Source organism: Malurus melanocephalus, unplaced genomic scaffold (genome assembly GCF_030028575.1).
Source record: "Malurus melanocephalus ecotype Western Australia unplaced genomic scaffold, MMel_1.1 scaffold_94, whole genome shotgun sequence".
NCBI lineage: Eukaryota > Metazoa > Chordata > Aves > Passeriformes > Maluridae > Malurus > Malurus melanocephalus.
In genome coordinates, this window is record NW_026623326.1 from 286475 (window position 1) to 308536 (window position 22062).

The following is a 22062-nucleotide window of genomic DNA, read 5'->3' on the forward strand; positions in this document are numbered from 1 at the left end:
CTAAACCTCCCCTGGTGAGATGTGAGGCCCTTGTCCTATCATTTGTCACTTGGGAGGAGAGAACACCTCACTACAGCCTCCTTCAGCCGGTTATGGAGAGCGATAAGGTCTCCCCTGAGCTTTTCTCTCCAAAGTGAACAGCGCCAGCTCCCTCAGCCACTCCTTGCAGTATTTGTGTTCCACACCCTTCCCCAGCTCCACTGCCCTTCTCTGGACACGCTCCAGCACCTCAGTGTCCTTCCTGTAGGGAGGGGCCCCAAACACAGCATTTGAGATGCAGCCTGCCCAGAGTACAGRGGGACAATCCCTGCCCTGGTCCTGCTGCCACACCATTGCTGATCCAGGCCAGGTGCCATTGGCCTTCTTGCCCACTGGGCACAGCTGGCTCACGTTCAGCTGCTGTCACAGCACCCCCAGGTCCTTTMCCATGGGCACCTTTCCAGCCACTCTGCCCCAGCCTGTGGCACTGCCTGGGGTTTTGTGATCCAAGGGCAGGACCTGACACTTCACCTTATTGAACCTCATCCAATTGTCCTCAGCCCATCAATCCCGCGTGTCCAGAGCTGTGTGCAGAGCATTCCTGCTATCCAGCAGCAACACTCCTGCCCAACCTGGCATTGTCTGTGAACTGACTGAGGGTGCACTCGATCCCCTCACCCAGATCATTGACAAAGATATTAAACAGGATTGACACCAACTCTGAGCCCTAGAGAACACCACTGGTGACCAGCTGCCAATTGGATTTGACTCCATCCACCACCACTCTCTGGGCCTGGCCATCCAGCCAGTTTTTAACCCAGCAAAGAGTGCACCTGCCCAAGCCATGGGCAGCCAGTTTCCCCAGGAGATGCCATGGGAAATGAAATCAAAGGCTTTACTGAGGTCCAGGTAGAAAACATCCACCATGCTCCCCTCATCCACTCAGCAGACCAGCTTGTCAGAGAAGGAGATCAGGTCAGTCAAGCAGGACCTACCTTTCACAATCCCATGTTGGCTGGGTCTGGTCCCCGGATTGTCCTGTGCATGCCTCGAGATGGCACTCAGGAGTCTCTGCTTTATGCATTAAGTACCTCAGGCTTTCCCTCATCCTTTGTCACTGTTTCCTGTGCATCCAATAAAGGGTGGGGATTCTCCCTCTGGCTGTTAATTGCTTATTGTCTTTTATAGCAGTAGCCAGATTAAGTTATAGCTGGGATTCATCCCCTCTAATTTTCTTCCTCAAGACATCCCTGTAGTCCTGCAGTCCTTCTGAGTTGCTGTTCCTTCTTTCAAAGGAAATGCTTCTCTTTTTCCTGAGCTCCAGCCCAAAGCTCCATCGAGCCAGGCTGGGCTATATTCCTACTTTTTTTGGCACATGGGGACAGCCTACTCCGGTGCCTGTAAGATTTTCCTTCTTGAAGAATGTCCAGTCTTCCTGGATTCCTTTGCCCTTCAGAACTGCCTCCCAAGGAACTCTGTCAGTCAGTCTCCCAAAGAAGCCAAATTGCCCTCTGGAAGCCCAAGCCAGCTGTTCTGCTGACTCCCCTCCTTAGTCCTCCAAAAGCTCCATCATTTTGTGATTGCTGTGCCCAAGACAACCATCAGGTCACCCTGAGTCCCTCATCACAAAAGGAGCCAGGAGATGATTTCCTTCTGCTCCTGTATTTCAATTGCATCCCATAAAACTTTGTCCTTCTGCCATGCTYGTCCTGCAGCAAAGTGGGGTGGCCTGTGCTGGCACCCCCAAATGTGCAAATCTTGGCACCAAGGCCCGTATTTGTGTCTTCCATGGAGAAGAGCAGGCAGTCAGATCTGGCCAGGGAACGCCTGGAGCCAATGCTGGGAGAAGACTTCTCCAAAAAGAGCTCTGCATCTGGCAATGGTTGGTGAGGGGCCAGACACAGATCARTCGTGGCCTTCCTCATAACCTGAGAAACAGCATGAGAACTGGGAAAAACCTGGTCACAGGTACAGAGTCTCACTCTGGAGATGGAGTAGGCACATGCCCAGCTTCCTCCAATCCAACCCAAGCTGCCTGGGGCTCCAGAGAGCAGGGAGACCTCCAGCCTAGCAGAGTGCTCTACATGAATCTTGCACAAACCACAGGAATGACCAACTTCTGCATCGGTGGGATGTCCCTGTCCTCAACTCCCACAGYGGGGTTTGCAAGGACTGACCATTTCAAGCATGTGTCAGTGAAATCCAGCTTCACAGCTTGGGCTGTCTAGCACAACATTTGCAATGTCTCAGCCTTCAGATTTTTCCAAATCCCACAGGACTGCAAGGTTAATGTAGGCCAGAACCCACAGTTTCACAAGGCTCCAATGAGGTACTACTCCATCCCTTCTCTCTTCCCTTTCTTATAACCCTGGGTACCTGGCACTGCTTGAGAAGACACATGGAAAGTGCTCTGGGAAGAAGCCAGGGTCACTGGGCAAGGGTGGACCATCCCTCCTACTGTTCTAACACACAGCASAGTCACCAAAGACCCTGGGGCAAGACGGTCTGTGTGCAGCAGGGAGAGCCRTCAGTGCCCCTTGCTCCCAGCCCAGCCCCTGAATCTCGATGCAGAAGGGTCCCTGGGCTGGCATGGGCAGGGCTTGGTGACAGCCAGGAGTGCATGAGAGGTTCAGATTTTGTAGGGGGGGCTTTTGGTGTGAATGTTCCTRGACAGAAAAATACATGGAGAGTGTCAGAGAGCATGAACACCAGCCCCCACACTCTTCCTTGCTCCACAAGGTATTTGGGGACCTTTTGCCTTGATCAATGTAAAAATCATACCTCAGGGGATTAATCTCCCTAGTGTAGTGCACAGCTCCACTACAGGTTTTTTAATTGTGATGAGCTACTATTCCCTTAGGGCAACACACAAGTGCTTGAGTACTCAGGCTGCCCAATTCATTTCAAGTTCTTTGTTTGGTACCAGGCACAGAGACCTGAGCAGTTCCCAGCACTCCTTCACTTTCCCAAACACTTCATCACCCAAATTTCTACTCCCATGTGTCTTCAAACCTCTGCAATTCTCTTAAYAAGCCTCAGAACACAGATCCCTTTGAAGCCTTTCCTCCCAGAGCTGCATGACTTTGCACAACCATCAGCTTTCAAACATGGTTRTGTCAAATAAGACCACATCATTTACAAGCTCATGCTGGAATAAGAAACTGCGCTGGATAATGAATGTATTTTAGTGTTTCTCCCCCAAAAAGAAACCCAACTTCCACTTACTCTAGGGCAAACTCAAAAGGTTTTATTTTAATTTTTTTTTTAGCAAATTCTATCACGTAAATGTTAACAAAAAACATCTGTACAATTGCCATGATACACTCAAAAGTGAAACAAATAAGATATAAATACAGATATGGATGTAACATGACAAAAGCGGAAAAAATAGAAAAAAATACATGCGCATGAACACGGTGCCAACAAAGTCATTTCTCATGGCTGGCATTTTTTCAGAGCGTTTTTTACTTCCCATTTAAAACATTGTTAGCAACGTCCTGCTGTATACTACAAGGGTCTATTTTTCTGTCCCTTAATATGTAATATTATGCTTGATAAATAAAGGGGTGGGGAGAAAAGGTTCCGATGACGAAGATGCAAGTTACATTACTTATACAGGTTATTGGTAAGCTAGTAATAAGCAATTAAAAAGACAGTCTCGTATTGTATTGTAATCCAGGCAAGCACACATAGTGTACCTTAAGAAAGCCACATGCCTCGGTATTTCTGAACTACATGAGAACTACAGTACGTAGACCTGTGGGGCAGATGGAGCCGGGATTTGCCCATGCCCACGGAGCACTGGYGCAGCCAACGAGAGAAAAAACATCCACATCTGAGATTTCGGCAACCTTGCAGCCAAGAGCTGCTGTCTGCTGAGAGTTTTCTCCCATTCAGATTTTTAAAGCATGGTGGGCAAAGAAAATACACTTTTTTTTTTTCTTTCTTTTTTTTTTTTTTTAAAGGTATGAAAAATTGAAGCCCTGCATAATGGGCAGCAAGAAAAAAAAGGCAGCTGCAGTAGGTGGCTACTGCCAGGAGAAGGTGAACACAAGCTTCACCGGTGCAGTGAGGCACTGCAGCATGCAGACCTTCCTCTGCAAGCGTGCGTGGACACTGTGATTTGTAGCCAGAGAGACCTTTATGCTCGCCGAAGAGAAAACAAGATGATTGTACAGCTTGTTGAAGTCAAAACTGGAGATCAGAGAGGTGACATTCAGAGCTAGCCCTTTGAGTACTTCAAAGGAAACACAAAATAAAAACTGGGTCATGTTCAACGTACTAAACAACCCTACTATGTACATTATCCGCAATGATTTATAAATACCTAAGCAGAATGCTCCTACTGTGTACAGGTAGAACATATCCTAGAGTACTCAAAGGATGGACAGTCCTCGACTGACTCACGCAACAAAATTAAGTAGCACATTAATGAGCATCTGTTGACGAACAGAACTGAATCTGATTCAGAAAGTAAGGCCTGATTGTACCCTTTGCAGCCCCGGGTGTGCCAGTGGCCTCGGGAACCGCAGGCTGGCCGCAGGCGCCTTTTCAAGGACGAGCTGTGACCCCGACTGAGGAGTCAGGGACGTTACAGTGCGTTCACTCTCAGTGCATACCAACAGGATTTTATAAAACATATAAAATCATTGGAGAAGGAATTCAATTCCTGGAGATTTGCTACAGTGTGCCATTCAATGGGAAAAAAAAAATCAAAACCAACAAACAGCAAATGATGATGGACCATGCTCCATCACAGCTGGGAGGGACTAATACCACCTGGTCAACTATGCTGGCCTTCTGAACCCCAGAACTGGAACAGAAGATGCTGAACTAAGATGGGGAGAAAGAGAGGCATAAATACTAAGCAGTTAAGAGTAAAATTAAAAAAAAAAAAGACCAATCCCAAAAAAACCCTAGCCCACTACTAAAAATTCAAACCAGACAGCTAACTGCTGCCAACAAGCCAGCTGAATATTTCCTCAAAAGGAAAAATAAATTTGTGTTAAAATAAAATTTGAATCATTCMAAAAAATTTAAAAAGAGCATTCTAACAAGCATACCGAAGGATGTTGAAAAGAAATGGTCCACAGAAAGGCAGACACAAATCATGGAGCAGCCAATCCCCCCTCTAGTGAGGATGGCTTTTCTGAGCCTGTGGAAAGACCCTGGGGGAACCCCTTTCCCCAGGAAAGCACAGTTTCTCCTGCCATAGATTTACTTGTTGGGAAAGATGAGGGAGCTAGCCCTGCAGCCAGAAAAAGCCTGCACACATGGGTACCTAGAGCAGGTCACCTCCTCTGCTCTCACATGAGCAGGGAAAGGGACCAATCAGCTTTGCAGCCTGGTGACACAGATCCCATCAGCCCCAACCCATCCTGAGATGAGGATTGGGAGAGAAGCTGGCACCAAGCATCAGCAYCCAGCTTAGCTCCTCAGGGATGGGGCTGAAACACACAGGGATGAAATGATGGAAGGGGCTTTACCCTCCCCTGCTGCAGTAATGGAGTCTCATGTTCTCAGTATGTTCCCAAGGTGTCCCTTCAGCTCCTCAAATGGACATGGAGGAAGCTGGAAAGACTCCAAGGCACTGAGAGCAGCCAGAGAACRCACATCCATCACCACAGCTGCAGTCATAAGCTGCAGGTCCCACCATCCCCTTACATCACGGGCACTGGGGGCAAAACCCCAGCTGTGATCCATGGCAGGTTTAGGGTGGGCATGCCCATCAGCCAGGATCCAGCCCAGGGCCAAACACAGCACATCCATCAGCAACCTCCTGCCTTCCCTGGTTACAGGCAGAGCCAAGGGGAGCTCCCCCTTTGTGAACASAGGGGTCTCTGTTCAGGGAAGGGCAGTGCTGGGGGTTATTTGATTTGCTGGTTTGCCTCTGACCTGGTCTGCGTCATCAGGCTGCAAAAGCATTTTCCCTGCTGCACCCTCACCTGGAGCACTGTGGCCAGCAATGACCAGAGAGGAGCCCCCACTCCTCTGAGTGCAGAGCACTGAGCAGGCCTGTGCATGGGGATGGCCACAAAGAAGGTTTCAAAAGGCAGTTAACAGCACTGCAGGGTCTTCAGGAACAGGAGCGGCTGTGGCAGGCAACCAGCACTGTCCCAGCTGGCTCAGAGGCGCTTCCGTGTGGTATTTCTGTTCAGATTCAGACACCTTTCTGTCCTCTGGGATGAACATTTTGCCCAAAGTGCAAAAGAGTTGTGGGGACCAAGCCATGGAGCATCAGTGGGTCAGTCAGAGGAGCAGATGAGCCCTTTGATGCTACGAATTTCAAGGAAAACAGCTGGCACTGAGGTACRGCTCTGCCAGCTCCCACTGCCCACCCAGTGACACACTCAGAACCTAACCCAAGCCCACCCACCTAACTCCACCATCCTATTTGCACACATCGGTCCCAGAACTGGGTCTCAGGATCCCTTAGGAGAGTAACAGGTAACCTGGAAAGTCTTTTGAACATATGAAAGAGTGAAACGGGTTGAGAGGGGAGAAATATTTACACAGTCAATGAAAATAGCAAGAGTCCAGCTGTTCTGCATAGCACAGCTGGCTGGAGAGCAGTTACAGAGAGATCAGCCCAGCCRGGGGTCTGTCAGAACTATGTACAAAACTCAGATGTTTAAAAAGAACCTACATTTTCATTACTCACTTGGTATCTCTCAGTATTAAAGCATCTGAGGCTGGAATCACAGCCACATCTGCAAAGAGCTCCCCATGGAGAGCCCTGCAAGTTAGGCAAGCTGCCACAGGGAGTACAAAACAGGAACACAAGACTTGTAAGAAGAGGAGGACCCAGCCARAATGGGTGCGGGGAGAGAGCAGGTAACTAGCACACAGAAACCAAAACTGGGTATGAACTAAACCAACAAGATTTGTTTGACTTTTACATGGGTCCAGGTTCTTGGACTCAGTGTTAGAATGYTAACCTAAACATATTTCTGAGATTTCAGCAGGCTATACAAATATGTTTAAGTATGGCTTTCTGATGTTCACTTTTAATGARGACTGCGACACAGACCTTGCTTCCTTTACATTCAATACCAGTAAGATTCTACATAAAAGCTTTTAAGGGACTAAAATACTGATTGCAATAAATATCTGCATGGCCTCAAGCTGATGGAGCGCGCCAGTGAAGAGTAGCAGAAAGGTCTCTGAGAGGCACCGTTGATTGCTTCTAAGTCTACACATATGTCCACAGATCTCCATTAACTGTGCGTTGAAACATCTGAAGAGGAGCTGCTGTTGCTGTTGGTAGTCTGGGCCCTCTTTATATACAAGTTTAGTAGCTTCATCTGAAAGAAAGGAAGAAACAAATGTCAGGAGAAGGTGCCAGAAGAAAACAGGAGGGTAGGAGCTCTCGAATTCTGTGGTGAGCTTGTTTTGGGGTGAGCTGACACTGGGCACTCTGGAGGACAAGCAAAATCGACCATATTTCAGAACAGAGACAAGAGGCTATGCCCAATCCCACTAAAGTTACAGACAGATTTAATGGGATTTAGAAAAGCCTCTTGCATTTCACTTCAGTGGCCATCAGTTCACAGACCTCAATCCTACAGCCGGACCAGGTCAAGCAGGATTCCCACAGAGCTCAGCAGGGMTGCAGGGACACTGGTGATCCAAGAGCCATGGGTCCTCCTCCTAGGAAACACCCTGAACTTCCCTGCTTTATAAAATGTTCTTTTCAATGCCATTATATCTTCACTAACTTGGCACATCTAGTGCAACTGCAGTTGTTATGGCTATATATTTCCCTTGCATGGGCTTGTTTTCTTTKTCCTCCTTGCCACCTCAACTCCAGATCTTGTAATGACTCATGCTTATATTTAACTTTAAACATACAGGCAGTCTGTGTAAACCCAGAAGAATTACYTACATGTTTAYAGTTAGTGATGTGGTCAAGYGTGTTTGTGGCACTGAGGATACTGRGATAATAAAGCCTCTACAACATTTTACAGGGGGATTTCCTAACTTCCCAAATATAAAGAAGTAAACCTCAGTACACATAGCTGTCTTTTTGCAGAGCAATTTGGAGGCACATTTGTAATTTGTTTAGTGACAAGACAAAACAGGAAATCCAAGTGTCTTCAATGTCAGGTTGTTTTGGCCTATACCACGCTTCCTTTCTCATGAAAGAAATTATTGTTTCAAAATGACAGAATGAAGCCCTCTGAACTAAGCAGCTACTCACRTGCACAGATCTGTTCCAGAAACAAAAAATGCAGGATTCATCTTAAAATGGCATAGAAATCTTGAGTATGAAGGCTTAAAACAGCAGGAAAAAGAATTTTGTGGTGGCTTATTGAGCAGCTCTGAAAAGCGATCAAATGTCAACACAAAATTCTAGTCTGAAGGGCAGAGCTGAGTGAAGGGCTTGGTTTCACTTGCAGCATCAGGTCAGGTTGTGAGTTTTGCAGCTAGCCTGACTCGAGAGTACAAAGTCCTTTGAAGGGTCCCTTGAGCTTGCTGTTGTCCCAGGAGGAAAAGGGACACATGTACCCTGATATTAAGAGTGAATTTTTGCCTGCATTTTCAGCAGCCTTGATCACAACTTGCTGCTGAGRGGACCTGCTCTCCCACCATCCTCAYGCMTTCCCATCACTCTCTGCACGAGGATGTCTGTGCAGCCACAGAGCAGACTGAAARCTCTTTAATTTGTACTGCAGATCTGGTTTTCAGCCAGAGCAGCCAGCTGAGCCAGCTCACTGCACAATWACCTCTGGATGTAATGCCAAAGAAGCAAGGCAAACGTGGCTGGGGTGGAAAGGACCTGCTCAGAGGCAGCTTGAAGTTACACAGGATCAAATGCATCACAAAACCAAATCTCCAAACATTTTCTTAGTAGGATTTCAAATGCTCACACTGCTGAGCAAGTGCTGTGTTGCCCCAGTAGCATTTGTCAGGGTGAGACAGGTTTTAATAGATTTTAGGGAACTTGACCCAGGGCTACAGGGAAGCCTCTGGTCTTGCTGCTAGCAACWGCCAGCAGAATGGCTTGCACTACCAAAACACCAGAGACACGTGACTCTTGTACCTTGCTTCCTGTGAGTTGTGCGAGATGAGGTTTCAGTTCTTCTCCAATTACTGAATAAATTGCCACTAGGCAAAATACACTGGCTTTTCGGACACTGCTCTCCGTGTTATCATAACCCTGGAAACRAGAGGAAATGGTCAGAAGGCAAAAAGCACTCCTCAACACTCTTCCTGAGCAATGCACTACAGAGCTGATGTACATTTTACCAATGTGGCTGACCTAAGAGATCAAGAGAAAACCACTGCTTAACGTAACAGTTTGCAACCTGAATACTCAAAAAGCAAGAGAATACAATCACCTGTCTGTTCCTTCTGTTATTATTACTGTCATATTGTAAGTTATTAATATCTAGTTCTTTACAGCATTAAATAACAACAGTTACCTAACATGAGCTTGGGACTCTATCAGATACACACATTCCTGTGTCCAGTTCAGATGAGCATGAACTATCCTGAATGGTCAGGACTTCTTGGAGGGCAGCTTACCTATCCAGTAGGAAATACCACAGGAAAGGRCAGGCTGAAAGACCCCTGTACATGTGCTGAGCTCAAACTGGGTTACCCAGCAGCCAGTGACAGCAGCCCCAARCTCAGGCCCAGGGCAAGCACCACAGCTCTGCCCTGGCCAGGCYCTGCTCTCCCAGGGAGATCCCCATCTGTTGATGGAGAGTCTGCTCCAGGCTGTTGAGCTGCACATTTGTGCTCACACTGCTGCTGACACTCCTTGCCTCCCCAGCACTCTGCCGGGACCCTCAGCAGGGTGAACAAGCACAAAGGTGATTCTCTCCACACACAGTCCTTCAGCCAGGATCCCAAAATACTTCCCCAAAYGGAAGGAGTAGATTCTTTTGAATACTGAGTTCCTAAGGTAAGGAAATATCTCAAGCAAACTAGGCTCTGAAACAAGAACCACTTAAGACATGGAAGTAATTAAAGACAAATAAATCTGCCTTTTTAAAAGCATGCTGCTCCCAGACTTTTCCAGTGCAACGAAGCTTCACTGTTCAGATTGTTGTCTCCAACAATGATGGCTGAAACCATTTTACAACAAAAGTTTAGATCAATACAGAATTGTCCAATTCCCAGAAGTTGAGTTTTAAGAATTGCAAGAGCTGACACTACACAAAGTTGGGATGAATGCTAGGATGCATAAGGGGAATTTCTGACTTTGCTCTTGTCCTTTCAACATTTTATGTTCACAATGAGGAGGMCTCTTTATCCCAGTTGTCCATGGAAATCTTACCCTCCCAAACATGTCTCCCCCTTTCACAATGACTGATCTGTTCCTGCCACAGTCTCTCCCCAGTAAACACAAACATTCTCTCTCCTCCCTCACTACTACTTCATGTATTTCCTTCTTGTTTGCAGCCCCATGCCTGCACTGCCAGCTGTTTGTGCAGGGGAGCAAAAGATAACACTACAGATACTAACACTAAAAGATAGCACTGCTACAGCCAGTGCTCAAAGCTAAACCCACAGTGTATGACCAAGCCTTAGCACTGGCCAAAACACAGCTCCCCACCCAGCCCGAGAGGATTATGAAAGAGCTGACTGAAGTCAGCAAGTAGTTTGGTCCTAACTCCAGAGAAAAAAGAGGGAAGGAGCAACCTGCCTGCTGGGATTCAAATTCAAGTGCAAATACCATCGAAACACAGAACAGCTCAGCAGAATTAAAGGGGATTTAAAGGGCTATACAAAAGGTATACAAGATGTAAAGAGACAGTGTAAAATGTGGCTAACTCCTACTCTCAAATTTATTACATGGCTGCTACTGGGATATTTAGGAATCAGAAAAAGGCATCCAGTTGTGGAACATACACATAAGAACCTGAGTTTTCTTTTCCTTAATACTAAAAAGATCAAAAACTCATATATAAAAGTTCTATTTTACCAAAAATTAAATGGCTTAATTTACCAAAATCTGGCTCTAGAGGATCCATCATTCTCTACGGCACAGATTTCACAAATTAATGGAGGCTTGTGCTCAGAAGCAGTGACATGGGATTCTGTACCTGTAACAACCCAGGAATGATATCGGGCAGGAGCTGATGCAACGATTCCTTGGAAATCCTCTCGATGACTTTCGTTTGCATTTTGATGGCAGCTAAATTAATTGGATARTCTGCAGTCTGAATGATGGGGCAAAGCACCTTGATGCACTGCTCGGGGTGGATGGAGCTCGCCAGGGTGGAAGCAGCTTCTTCAGCAGCTCTGACGACCTGAAATGAAAGCAGAGCAAACCCTTATGTTAATGAGGTCACACTTGACAGCCAGCACCGCTGGTGTGTGCTAGGAATGACTGCCAGGAAAYGCTTGGGGATGTTCATTAACAGATCTGCAGGAGGCTCTGTCAAGGGGCAATTGACTCTGAGAATTCACATCCTCCGCCTCCAGTGACATCTTTGTTCCAGCCAGTGGCAAGGTGCCCATCCTGCCTATTGTAACTGTGTTGAAGTTTGAAAAAATCATCTGTCACCCAAGAGGGACACGCCCTTCCACTCCAGGAGGAGCAAGAGGATGACATCTCTCCAGCCACTGTCAAAGAACCCAAACCAACCAGCTTAGACCTACACAAAATGTATCACCTTAACCATTACCAGGAATGGCCCTGYTGCAGCTTTTAGTGTGCACCTCAGTGCTGAGAGCCCGTGCCCATGCAGAGACACCCATGGCAGGTGTGTCCTGTCCCTTCCCAGCTGTCAAATCCAGGTCATGGACACAAACAGGATTTAGGGTGTCCCTGACCAGGCAGCCGTGCTCTCAGCACATCTAACCCCTCCAGGCAGCACTAGGACCACCACACAAAATGGGAGGAACAACAAGTGGAAACAGCAGTAGCACCCACCCTTTGCAGCAAGCCCACACTGTAAAGCTGTCACACAAAGCAAGGAGATGCTAAATTCAACTCTTACTCTGACAGAAGGCAGATTCACAACTTTCACTCTTCCTCAGCAGGTAGGACAGCTAGTTCAAAGAAGAAAGACCCAAATCTGGTCTCTCCTCCCATGAGAATTTATTAATTTTACATTCTGCCGTAATTGGATAAAAAAGAACAGGATGGGAAGGCAGGTTTTCTTTTTTCAAGTGTCTGTGCTAATTGCCAGGCAACAAAATGAAGCTTCCTCTTGGCTGCACTCTTCCTGGCCACAAATAACACACTCTTTACTCCTCATGTTCTTGTTACAACACAAAGATGGAGGATGCATTTTCCCATCTTCTCTCACTCCCCTCTTCTCAGGGCTTGCTATTAAGGGAGGGTAAATTCTGAGAAGCAGAGATGCCCCAGGGGGCAAACTTCAAACCAACACCGCAACTTAAGAAGAAAGAACCATTCACAAATCCTCATGTTTAGGATCTTAGAGCTAGTTGAGGCAGTCCCTAACTGAGCCCAGGAACATTAATGCTCAGGTGCTCAGCASCAGTTCTCTACCTCCTCCTAAACTGAACTATGTGGGGTTGTCTGAAGTCAATACTTWGAAACCAGCACTAGGAAATCTATCACAGGCAATCTCAGACAAAACAGCAAACAAATCAAACCCCAGGTCTCCTGTCAGTCAGACTGAAGCCATAGTGGCTGAATTCACCTTGGTCTCCTCTTCCACATGCTGTGATGGCATCAAACTCAGGGATTTGACTAAGGCAACCCACGCACAGATGTAGCTCTATMAAAGCCTCCAAATAAGATGAACTTTCATTATATTTAAGCAACTACTGTGGGTAATGCATGAACAAGGAGTAGCTGGAAGCGTTATCTTAGTCTGTGGACTACAAAATAWAAGGTTTAATTGACTTTTAAAATAATAGCAATTAATAGTGACCAGAAGGGATCACCTCCACCTACAAAGCCTGCTTCACCCACAGCCTCAGAATCACAGCCATGCTGCGAATGWTAATTTTCCACTCATGCTGACAGCTACCTCCCTGAAATAGGAACAGCACAAGACACTTGAATACCCAGGAAATAGCAGAACTCATCCACTTGGCTTTTGGCATCCTGTAAAGCAGCTCCAACAGTGAATGTGATCTCAGACACTTCACACAGCACAAATACTGCAGGMAAGATATGGGCAGGATGGTGAAGCAAACTGAGATCTTGGACTGCTTCTGTACCAACGCCCMATTTACAGAAGAAAAGCTGCCCAAGTGCTCCATTAACTTCAGGCCTTTCTCAGCATTTAATTATAATATTAAAACATATATCAAAATGAATGGCAATCCACAATGTGGTCAATATTAAAAAAAATTCATCCTAAAAGACCTGTAAACGAGTAGACATGCAGAACAGAATGCTTGCTTTCCCACTTACAGTGAGTTTTCCCTCTTCCAGCTATTTCTTTGCTAATTTCTCTTCAAYTTCACACATGAGAAGCATGAAAGTTAATATTTTTCCACATAAGTTAGTACTACCTTAGGAGGCAGCACTGTGTGATTTTGTTGGGAAAGGAGAGAAACACCCTTAAGGGAAACCTAATGCCCAGCTTTGACAGSACTGRGTGGAATTGCTGGAGTGGATTAAATCAGGAGCTCCCACAAGGTCTCTRGAGGAATCCACTGCCTGGCATTGCAGCTTCTGACATCTGCTTTCCACAAATGATGGAAAGYACGAACTCAGAGAGGGCCCTGGCACTTTACAATCAATTTAACTATTCACTAGCAAGTCACTAGCTAAAAAAAACTCCTAATATTCCTATCTGGACACAGGCCACTTGGGATTTTATCCTGCAGCAATGCCAAACACTGTTGGGAAGTRTTTTAAAACACTCTCAGAAAGAAAATGTTGCACATATATCACAACACACTCAAAGAAAATGAAAAAAAAAAAATAAACCTTATATCCTCTTGGTATCCTACTTGATAAAAGCAGCAACAATATTTTAGTATAAACATACAGCTAGACTCTGATCTCAAATACACTATCATTAAAAAAAAGCAGTAGGTAAAAAAAACCCAATGAATATTCTATCTGGGTTTCAGCCCCTTATCCTGTTTGCACACAGTTTACTAGGATTATAAAGTTGAAGGTGTGAAGCAAGTACATGCAACAAAATCTTTTTTTAAAGCCTGTTAACAAATTCCAAGCACAATGAGCGTTAAAATACAGTGATAGTTTTTCACAAAATAAGCAAGAGTTCAACAGCAACAAAGTCACACACATTTTGCCCCATCAAAGGGGGAGCAAGGAAAGTTGTGAAGGTACAGGAATTACTTATGCCCCTGACAGTCCTGCTTTCAGCACTGCTGCCCAGTTCTAGCTCAGATGTGGCCACATTTAGGCAGAGGTTGGTATTTCACATCCCTTCTCCCTGCAGGGCCTTTTCCCTGAACACAGAAGGATGCATTACACCATGTCCAGCATGACAGGAGCTTGTAAATGTGACAACACCAGGGAGATTTCCAAACCTCCCACGAGCACATCTGGCAGCCAACGCCTGCATCTCAGCTACACTTCAGCAAAGCCCCTGAGTGTGTGATTAACTTTAATAACAGGCTCAAGGCTCAGTGACATCAGCGGGATTGCAGCGAGTGCTTACACGCTTGCTTGGATGAGAGCCCCTGCAGGTTCCCAGCTCCTGCCTCCCTGGGGAAGCACCGGCACTGACAGGGTGTAGGAAGGGCCAGGGGAATACAGCTGACAGTGAGAGACAAACCCATCCCTGCTGCCACAGAAAGCCACCATTCTGCAGTGAACACCAGCCCCATCTTTCCTCCTGGCTTTGGCAAAAGAAAACTTTCAGCCACCCAGACAGACTCTGCACCCCACAAGGGGAAGCATGGCTCTCGGTATTYACCCAACCCACTCAGAGTGCTGCTCACCCTGCACTGCCAGAGAAATCAGCAGCATTCCCAAACAGAGGGAAGACACATTATCAAAAGATACAAACTGCCAGGTCATTTGGCAGAAAGCAGATGCAATTATGACAAAGTTTAGTGAAGACATTTTGGCATAAGGCACAATGCCTGTGCCTTGCAAATTGCACAGAACATAAAATACCAAAAAACAAATATCTTTTAAAATCAGGATTTTAGCCTTACCAGCARAGTGAAACAACCTTAAAAGGAGTGGGAGAAATGAACAAACAGGATCAAGCAACAGGTCTTCCTCCCAGCTTTGAAGGCAAGATCAACARGTACACATGAGGAAGTGACAGGAATGGCTCATACCAGCAGTGACACCACAGTAAATAGTGGCTATGTAATCTATCCTTTTAGYCCAAGAAAATGAAAGGCTGCTGTTTGCTACGTGCTCAGACTGGGGAGCTGGCTGTCACAAGAGGATTAGAAGTTAGACAAGCTAACCAAAGGAAAAAAAAAAAGCCAACACAYGCAGGGAGGCAGGCAGAACCATTCACACAGAAAGGCTTTAAGACAGCTGGAAGGAGGGAGAATATCCAGAGGGAAGCATCATTGCATGCTTGCCTCTTGCTAGTCAGTCAGGTAGGGTATCAAGTGAAGCAAGATTTTTGCCTGACATAATATATTGAGTCCAGAAATACAAAGGAAAACTAGAAAAGCCATCAAGTGATGAAGGCAGTTGGAAGCAGCAGGTTCAAAAGRGTGGCTATGAAGCAAGATGTGCAAGACTGCAGAGAACCTGCAGTTCTCTAAAAGCACAGACACTAAGCCGTGTGTAAGGTATGTCACAAATATGATTTTAACCTCCCAGTAAAAGCTTAGAGCAAACCATGGCTTGAACTGGGTATTTTGACATCATTCAACACAGGGCAGGTAGCCCAGGAATGCAGATCTAAGAGATAGCTCTTGGCCTTAAAGCAGCAGGTTTATCTCCTTTCCAAAGATTTATTCTCTRCATACTGAAGACTAGATTCAGCCTGACTTCTGCTGGCATAACACAAGCTGTGTGTGCTGGTGGGTTCCTTGAAAGACATCCTTGGTGCATTAGGACCTTTCCAGTGAGTCTCACGAAATTTTTATATTTCCACCCAGTTTGGCTTAGGGAAGGAACCACATTCCCATGCACAAAGGTGGCGAGGTGCAGCACACACAGAAAGCTGTTCACCTCTAGCAAYGTGCTCCTTAATGCTACCAAGGAATAACTTCAAAGTAACAGGTTAGGTGGTCCCAGGGACACGAATGGGAATTGCTTCCTGATTTCAGTGGGAGGGGATATGCTGACATGCACTATTTAGGAACAGTGTGATCAATACACTGACCTGTCACAGATCCTTTTCYTTTAGCAGAAAAGCACATTGGAATCATCAAAGTTCTACAAGATTTGCTGGACATACTTTGGATTACAATTAGCACTGGTTTACCTGGTTCACAGAGCACTGCAGCCACGGGATCCTGTTCATTAAGAGAGCCAGAACAAAGACTCCATCTCTTTCACTCCATTTCTTTTGCCCAGCTATTACTCTCAGTGCATTAAGGTGTTACTTGCTGCTGCAGAAAGCAGCTTGTCTATGGCAGTATGCTCTTGATCAACATGCAGCAGCTTTCTAAAGAGTTTTGATTGTTTAATTCCTGCTTTAAAGTGACAAACTACTGGCAAATAAGGAAAAAAAAAAGCCCTGACTCACTTAAGGCAGAAGATGCCAGGTTCATAGGCTACACAGGGCATCAATGTAGGGATCTCAGCAAAGCATCTGCACACCTGGATGAGAGCTTCCCACAGGACCTTCAGCTGGAAAACTATGATTGCTACACTGTCTCTGCAGAAGGTTGTAGAGGTGAGGCAGTGCAAGCAAAACCCTACTGGAAGCTTAGAGGCTTTGYAAACCATCGTGAAGCACGCGGAGCACCAGAGAAGTTTATTAAGCAGAAGAAGGTTTTGCTTTCAGGCTTATGAGGCACATGGCTGTGCTTTTGAGCCAATTTTTGCCATCTAGAGGTGGTTACTCAACGCCTGCATAATCTAAGCTGGAGGGGATGGAGGTTTTACCAGTACCTAGTCAGGCAAACTCCCATCCCTGAAGGCTTTACAGTCTGATCCAGACAGGAACAAACAATTACGGACTTGGTTTCAAAGCAGGAAGTGGACTCAGCAATGGGAGTGCTAAGCAGATGAAAAAGCAGTGTGATTTTTATGAGGGATTCAAAGATGAAGTAGATTAGACTGCTTCTCCTGTGTACCAGATATATGAAATGTGTTGGGAAATAGAAAAAGCACATAAACATATATTATGAAATACCAGTGACTGCCCAGTTGCAGAACTGCCTTCCAGCATGAACTAGGTAACAATCTTCAACACTATGATCATTTAGTGATTTTCTTTTTGCAGAAACCTACACAGATCATACYATCATCAAAGAACAATTACAAATCTTTTAAATGCCAGAAGCCAACCTAAAAACACCTCAGCAAGGTAGTAACAATTACCTCCAGCTAATCAATAACTGATTTCTTCTTCTCCTTCCTTTAGAGGGTAACAACAAAGAATGCACAATAATGTACAATAAGCATCCCAATTATGCTTATCTAGATCATAAAATACAGAAAKTAGATATCTMAGAYATGGCACAGGATCCTTTCCTACACRTAGGAAACACACAGCAGTTGAGTCTACAGGCTTTGTGCCAGACACACAAGCAGGGAATTAGCTACCCTATGATTTTTCACTCTGCAGCTGATTTCCAAGATATTAAACTATTTCTGTTTTAAAAGGCTCAATAATAAGAAATTATCCTCATTTTGCTGCCGTGAAACTGAAGCAGTGTCATCAGTGGCATTGGGTCAGCAAGCAGCATCTCTCCTTAGTTATGGGTGAGTAACTACACTGGAACAATGAGTTAATATTAACCAATTGGCAACAGAAAGATRGTTCTTTTCCAAATAACTCCAAACAAAGACTGATAAAAATCAACAAGATTTAATATCATCCACAACTTCAATTACGTTCTAATGCTCCAAAAGTAAGTTAAAGGCATTTACTTGTCAACCCCCCTAAATGTTTCCAGTTGTGACTGAAGCAGGCTTGACTCTTCACATCACCCCCACTAACTCAACAGCATTGAACAGACTGTTGTACTACAAACAGTATAAAAACACAAAGAAGKTAAAAAATGCAAAGTTAACATGAATCCCAACCCAGAGTCTTCTCGTCTGTAGCCTAGGGTTACATTAATTTTGACCTGCCACTGAGSTCTGTGCTTTGCCAATCTCCTGAATTTGCACTCACAACAAGGTGTGACTCAGCCTCCAATCCATGTACCAACTTCTCTCGCTTGTCCCTGCAGGGAAATGCAGTGCTCTCTCTCAGTTGTGCTGYTCTGCTGATCCCAGACCTTGCCTTCAGCAACACAAGGTAGAAGACTTTTAGCCATGGCAAAGATCCAACTGTTTAAAAACTTGTTTGGACTTGGTAAAACAGCCATTTATCCAGACATAGTAAAATACCTAATGATGCTAACACAGATTTGATACTTCAACTGTGTAATTTGTAATAAAATCATGGCCTTTTTTGTTTAAAAAACTCTAACTAAATATCAGCACTCAATTGGGGAAGGGGCTGATATTTGCTTGTTGGTCAAATGTGTGGGTTCTAATTTATCATTTGATCTCTGCTGGCCATGCTGAACAACAGCAATATTGGAATTTGAGTAGACAAACGAACCTTCCTGATCACCAAAGAACTGCCTCTTCATAAGACTTCCTGGAGACACCACCAACCTTAACAGCTCCACATGGTGCTTCTCCTCAAATTCCCTTTGCTTGGTCACTTTAAATTGAGTCTCTGTGGGTCACATACAACTGAAAATGTRTGCAATAGCTTGAAGCAATTAGCAGTCCCTGTGCTGAAAGGGAAACTCAGGTAAGAAAGACTGAAACAGATCCAGCTTGCTCAAAACAAACATTTTCTCCTAACTTACACAGCCTGTTGGACACCAAACTATCTCAAAYCATAAACAAGGATCACTGCTGTCTTTTACTACAAGGCAGAAGCAGCCCAGAAACATAACAAACTGGAGTGACATCTTATCAGGACATCACCAGAACAAAGATTAACCCTTTCCCAAGTAAATTATATAYMAGCTTTTCTCCAAGTAGTTCTTACWGTCTAGAGGAAGATTTGATTTTACRTARYTTCAGGACAGTACAACACTGCCTTTAACACTGCTCTGATACAGTGAAAAAGAAAACTGTGGAACACACTGCTCAGAACTTCCTTTCCCTCTTCAGCTACCTTTGAAAGTGCCCTTCAATCCCAAACTGGTGAATCCTCATTTAATCTTCTGCTCAGTGGGATCCAGGCAAAGAGCAGCTCCTCCTCCCCTCCTGGAGAGAGCAGTGCTGCAAAGTCAGCAGTGGGAGCACGCTGGAGGGCCACCATGGCAAGRGAATATGTGACCTTCTGGCTCTGGGCTATGAGTTTGACCAACTGGGCCATGCCCAAATGAACTCTCAGTTAATTTTTCACAGACTTAGCTGATTCAGCAAGTCACAGCTACAGGTAAAAATACTCAGAGCATATTCCCAGGTATGTATTTAGCCTAGCTCATGTGAATACTTAAGTGCAGGTACCTTTCTCAACTTCAGGAATGCTGATATTCTCAAAGTACTGACAGATGGTGCCTTTCCTGGGCTGCATCATGATTCTGAGAGCTCACTTACACAGGGATCCCAAAATACTCAAAAACAAAATGAAAAATTCAGAACAGTGCCCATACATAATACAGCTGTGCACATACAACACATGGCAACATAGGAATACACCTGCAGTGTCCTGCTGTGACAGCTGTCACCCAAGCGGTCCCACTGCAGAGCTGATGTCCCAGTAAGAAGATAATGTGCCAATCAAAGCCATGCTAAGTGCAGCACAGCAGCTACTTGCTGAGAGCAGTACAACTGAATCGTTCTATGAAGAAGGGCCAGAACTCCCACCTCTCTGTTCCTGGTTTGAGTTTGTATTTCTCTGCTTTTCCTTGGGTGGCACCTCACRCAAATCCTGAAGAACCTTTCCACACCACAAGAACACAGAGGCACAAAGCACGGTGTTTTCAACATTATTCTTGATTTCTGTAAAACCCACCAGTCCCACAAGGACAGTGAATTCTGAGGGGCATTAAAAAAACACTGCCAGGGAAAATCTGGAAAGGTCCTGCTAGAAATGCYAGTTTTGGAGGACTCTCAGACAAGAAATACAAAGGGCACTGAGTCAAAGTGAGCTGAGAAGTATGCAAGCAGGAAAACTTGCCAATAAAAGGCACTCCTTCAGAACATAATGTTTKGTCTGACTGCTTTATCAGAAAATCAATTTACAACTGCTTCTTACTACTCAGAACTGAAAATGACAGGGATGCAAAGRCTCTAAATCAAGAAGAGGAAGGTAGGCAGAGTAGCTTTCATTCACTAAAGGACTAAACGTTTTCTACTTTTGCATTTTAGAGAAATCCAGACTGTTAGTTTTTTTCTCTGAGAGTGTTTTTTGTTTTGCTGCTTTGATTTTCAAACAGTACAGTTTCTGCTACCCACAGCTAAAACAACCTTGTGTCAGTCAGTACTCTGGAGCAGTCTGGTCTATTACAATCATATTTTCACGGCCAAATCTCTTCAGACAGAGATGCCTAMAACTGCTTTTTGATTTGATTTAGATTTGATGTAGAACAATCTTGTTGCAGAGAACAATAAATGCCYTAGATCTCAAAGCAAGAACTTTGGTAACAAAGCCATCACAGACAGATAAAGAAATTCTGGTAGCACTTTCCAGGTTTAGTTCAAACTTGCAACATGGACAAAGTAGGTTAAAAAATCCAACTTGGAAATTAATCTACAAGATTAACTTTAAATGCAATTTGAATTGATCTACTTAAAATGTTATCATGTTCCTTTATTCCTCCTTTACTTCAGAATACTTTAAATTTTATATATGAGTTCTCTCATAAAAGGATAATGTAATTGACCCTTCCCTTTCCTTCTTCCTCTGCTGCTGCAGCATGGCCTCTTTGTCCATTTTCTTCCTGTTACTTACTAGTTCCCAGTTTTTCAGCAAGGCCCAACTTCACCATTCAGTTTTCAGACACAATTCTGCTTGAACATGGCCTTGGTGTTCCCCAGTACATTTTGTATTCTTACCTGTACAGACAGAGGCAGCACAGTGCCCCCAGTGTGCTCTCAAAAATAATTAAMCATGCATTTTTTTCCTACAGCATCTCCCAGAATGAGCAGGGAGATCCTGGGAAATYAATAAACAGTGGCCTGCAAATTCAGACAGCTCCAAGTCCACACWAACAGCTCTGACAGTCTCAACTTACTCCCTCACTGTCTGAGCATGTAAAAATCCTATCTCTTCATACTTGGCAGATTTAACACCAATTTGTTCTACTGTCAAGATGGCTCAACATGTCTGCCTGTCAACTCTCACAGGTCCTACATTCTTCAGCAGGTCCACACTGCTTTCCCAGCAGCAATGCTGAAAGGCTGGCTCACCTCCTTGTGGGAATCCTTATGTGCTTCCAGTGTTTTCATGATGGTCAACTCRGCGTAGTTCTTAAACCTTGCTGGCTGRTTCCGGAGGATCTCCCGCAGGACTCGCAGYGCCAGCGCTCTTATCGAATGCTGTGTCGAGAAAAACASACATTACAAAAAGCTGCTTCTCAAAATCATTGTTTGGAGTGAATTCTCATGGCTCACCAGAAATTCTCATGGCTCCCTACGCTGCCAGCTCCAGTGGAGTGAGCAGTGCAATCAATGGAACAAAATTCAGATTTGGGTTCCTTACTCTCTCTTGCACAAAAAGCCATATAAAATTACTATTTACAAGTATACAAGAATCAGAATTATTATTCTGCTTAATTCTGTATTTTTGACAATGAAGTACAAATTTGTACCCATAGCTGCACATCTGCATTACATGAATTTACAAGAAATTCAGATCATACATGTTTTGCCCTTCCTCTTTTGCTCAGCTTTGCAGATATCAAATTGGTCCATCCATGCTACAAAGCTGTTTCTCATGTACTAATGCAGTAAAACTGACTCTTCCTATAACTTCTATGCAAATTACTTTCAAGAACTTAACTTTAAATTATTCTAGTCAACACTGACCTATGTTTTAAACCTTCATATCAAAAGATCTTTAGCAG

General features: G+C 44.8%; 1 protein-coding gene across 9 annotated transcripts in view; it reads right to left on the minus strand.

Annotated features, from left to right (window-relative positions):
• Positions 1–3204: 3204 nt before the first annotated feature.
• CLASP1 (cytoplasmic linker associated protein 1) overlaps positions 3205–22062 on the minus strand; it is a 165712-nt gene continuing 146854 nt past the window's right edge. For all 9 annotated transcript variants that reach the window (XM_057368539.1, XM_057368546.1, XM_057368537.1 and 6 more), the window contains 4 exons: positions 21407–21535; positions 11034–11240; positions 9023–9139; positions 3205–7283 (listed from right to left, as the gene is read on the minus strand). In XM_057368539.1, coding sequence (XP_057224522.1) covers positions 7197–7283; positions 9023–9139; positions 11034–11240; positions 21407–21535 — 540 coding nt within the window. In that variant the 3' untranslated portion in view covers positions 3205–7196. The remainder of the gene's footprint in view (positions 7284–9022; positions 9140–11033; positions 11241–21406; positions 21536–22062) is intronic.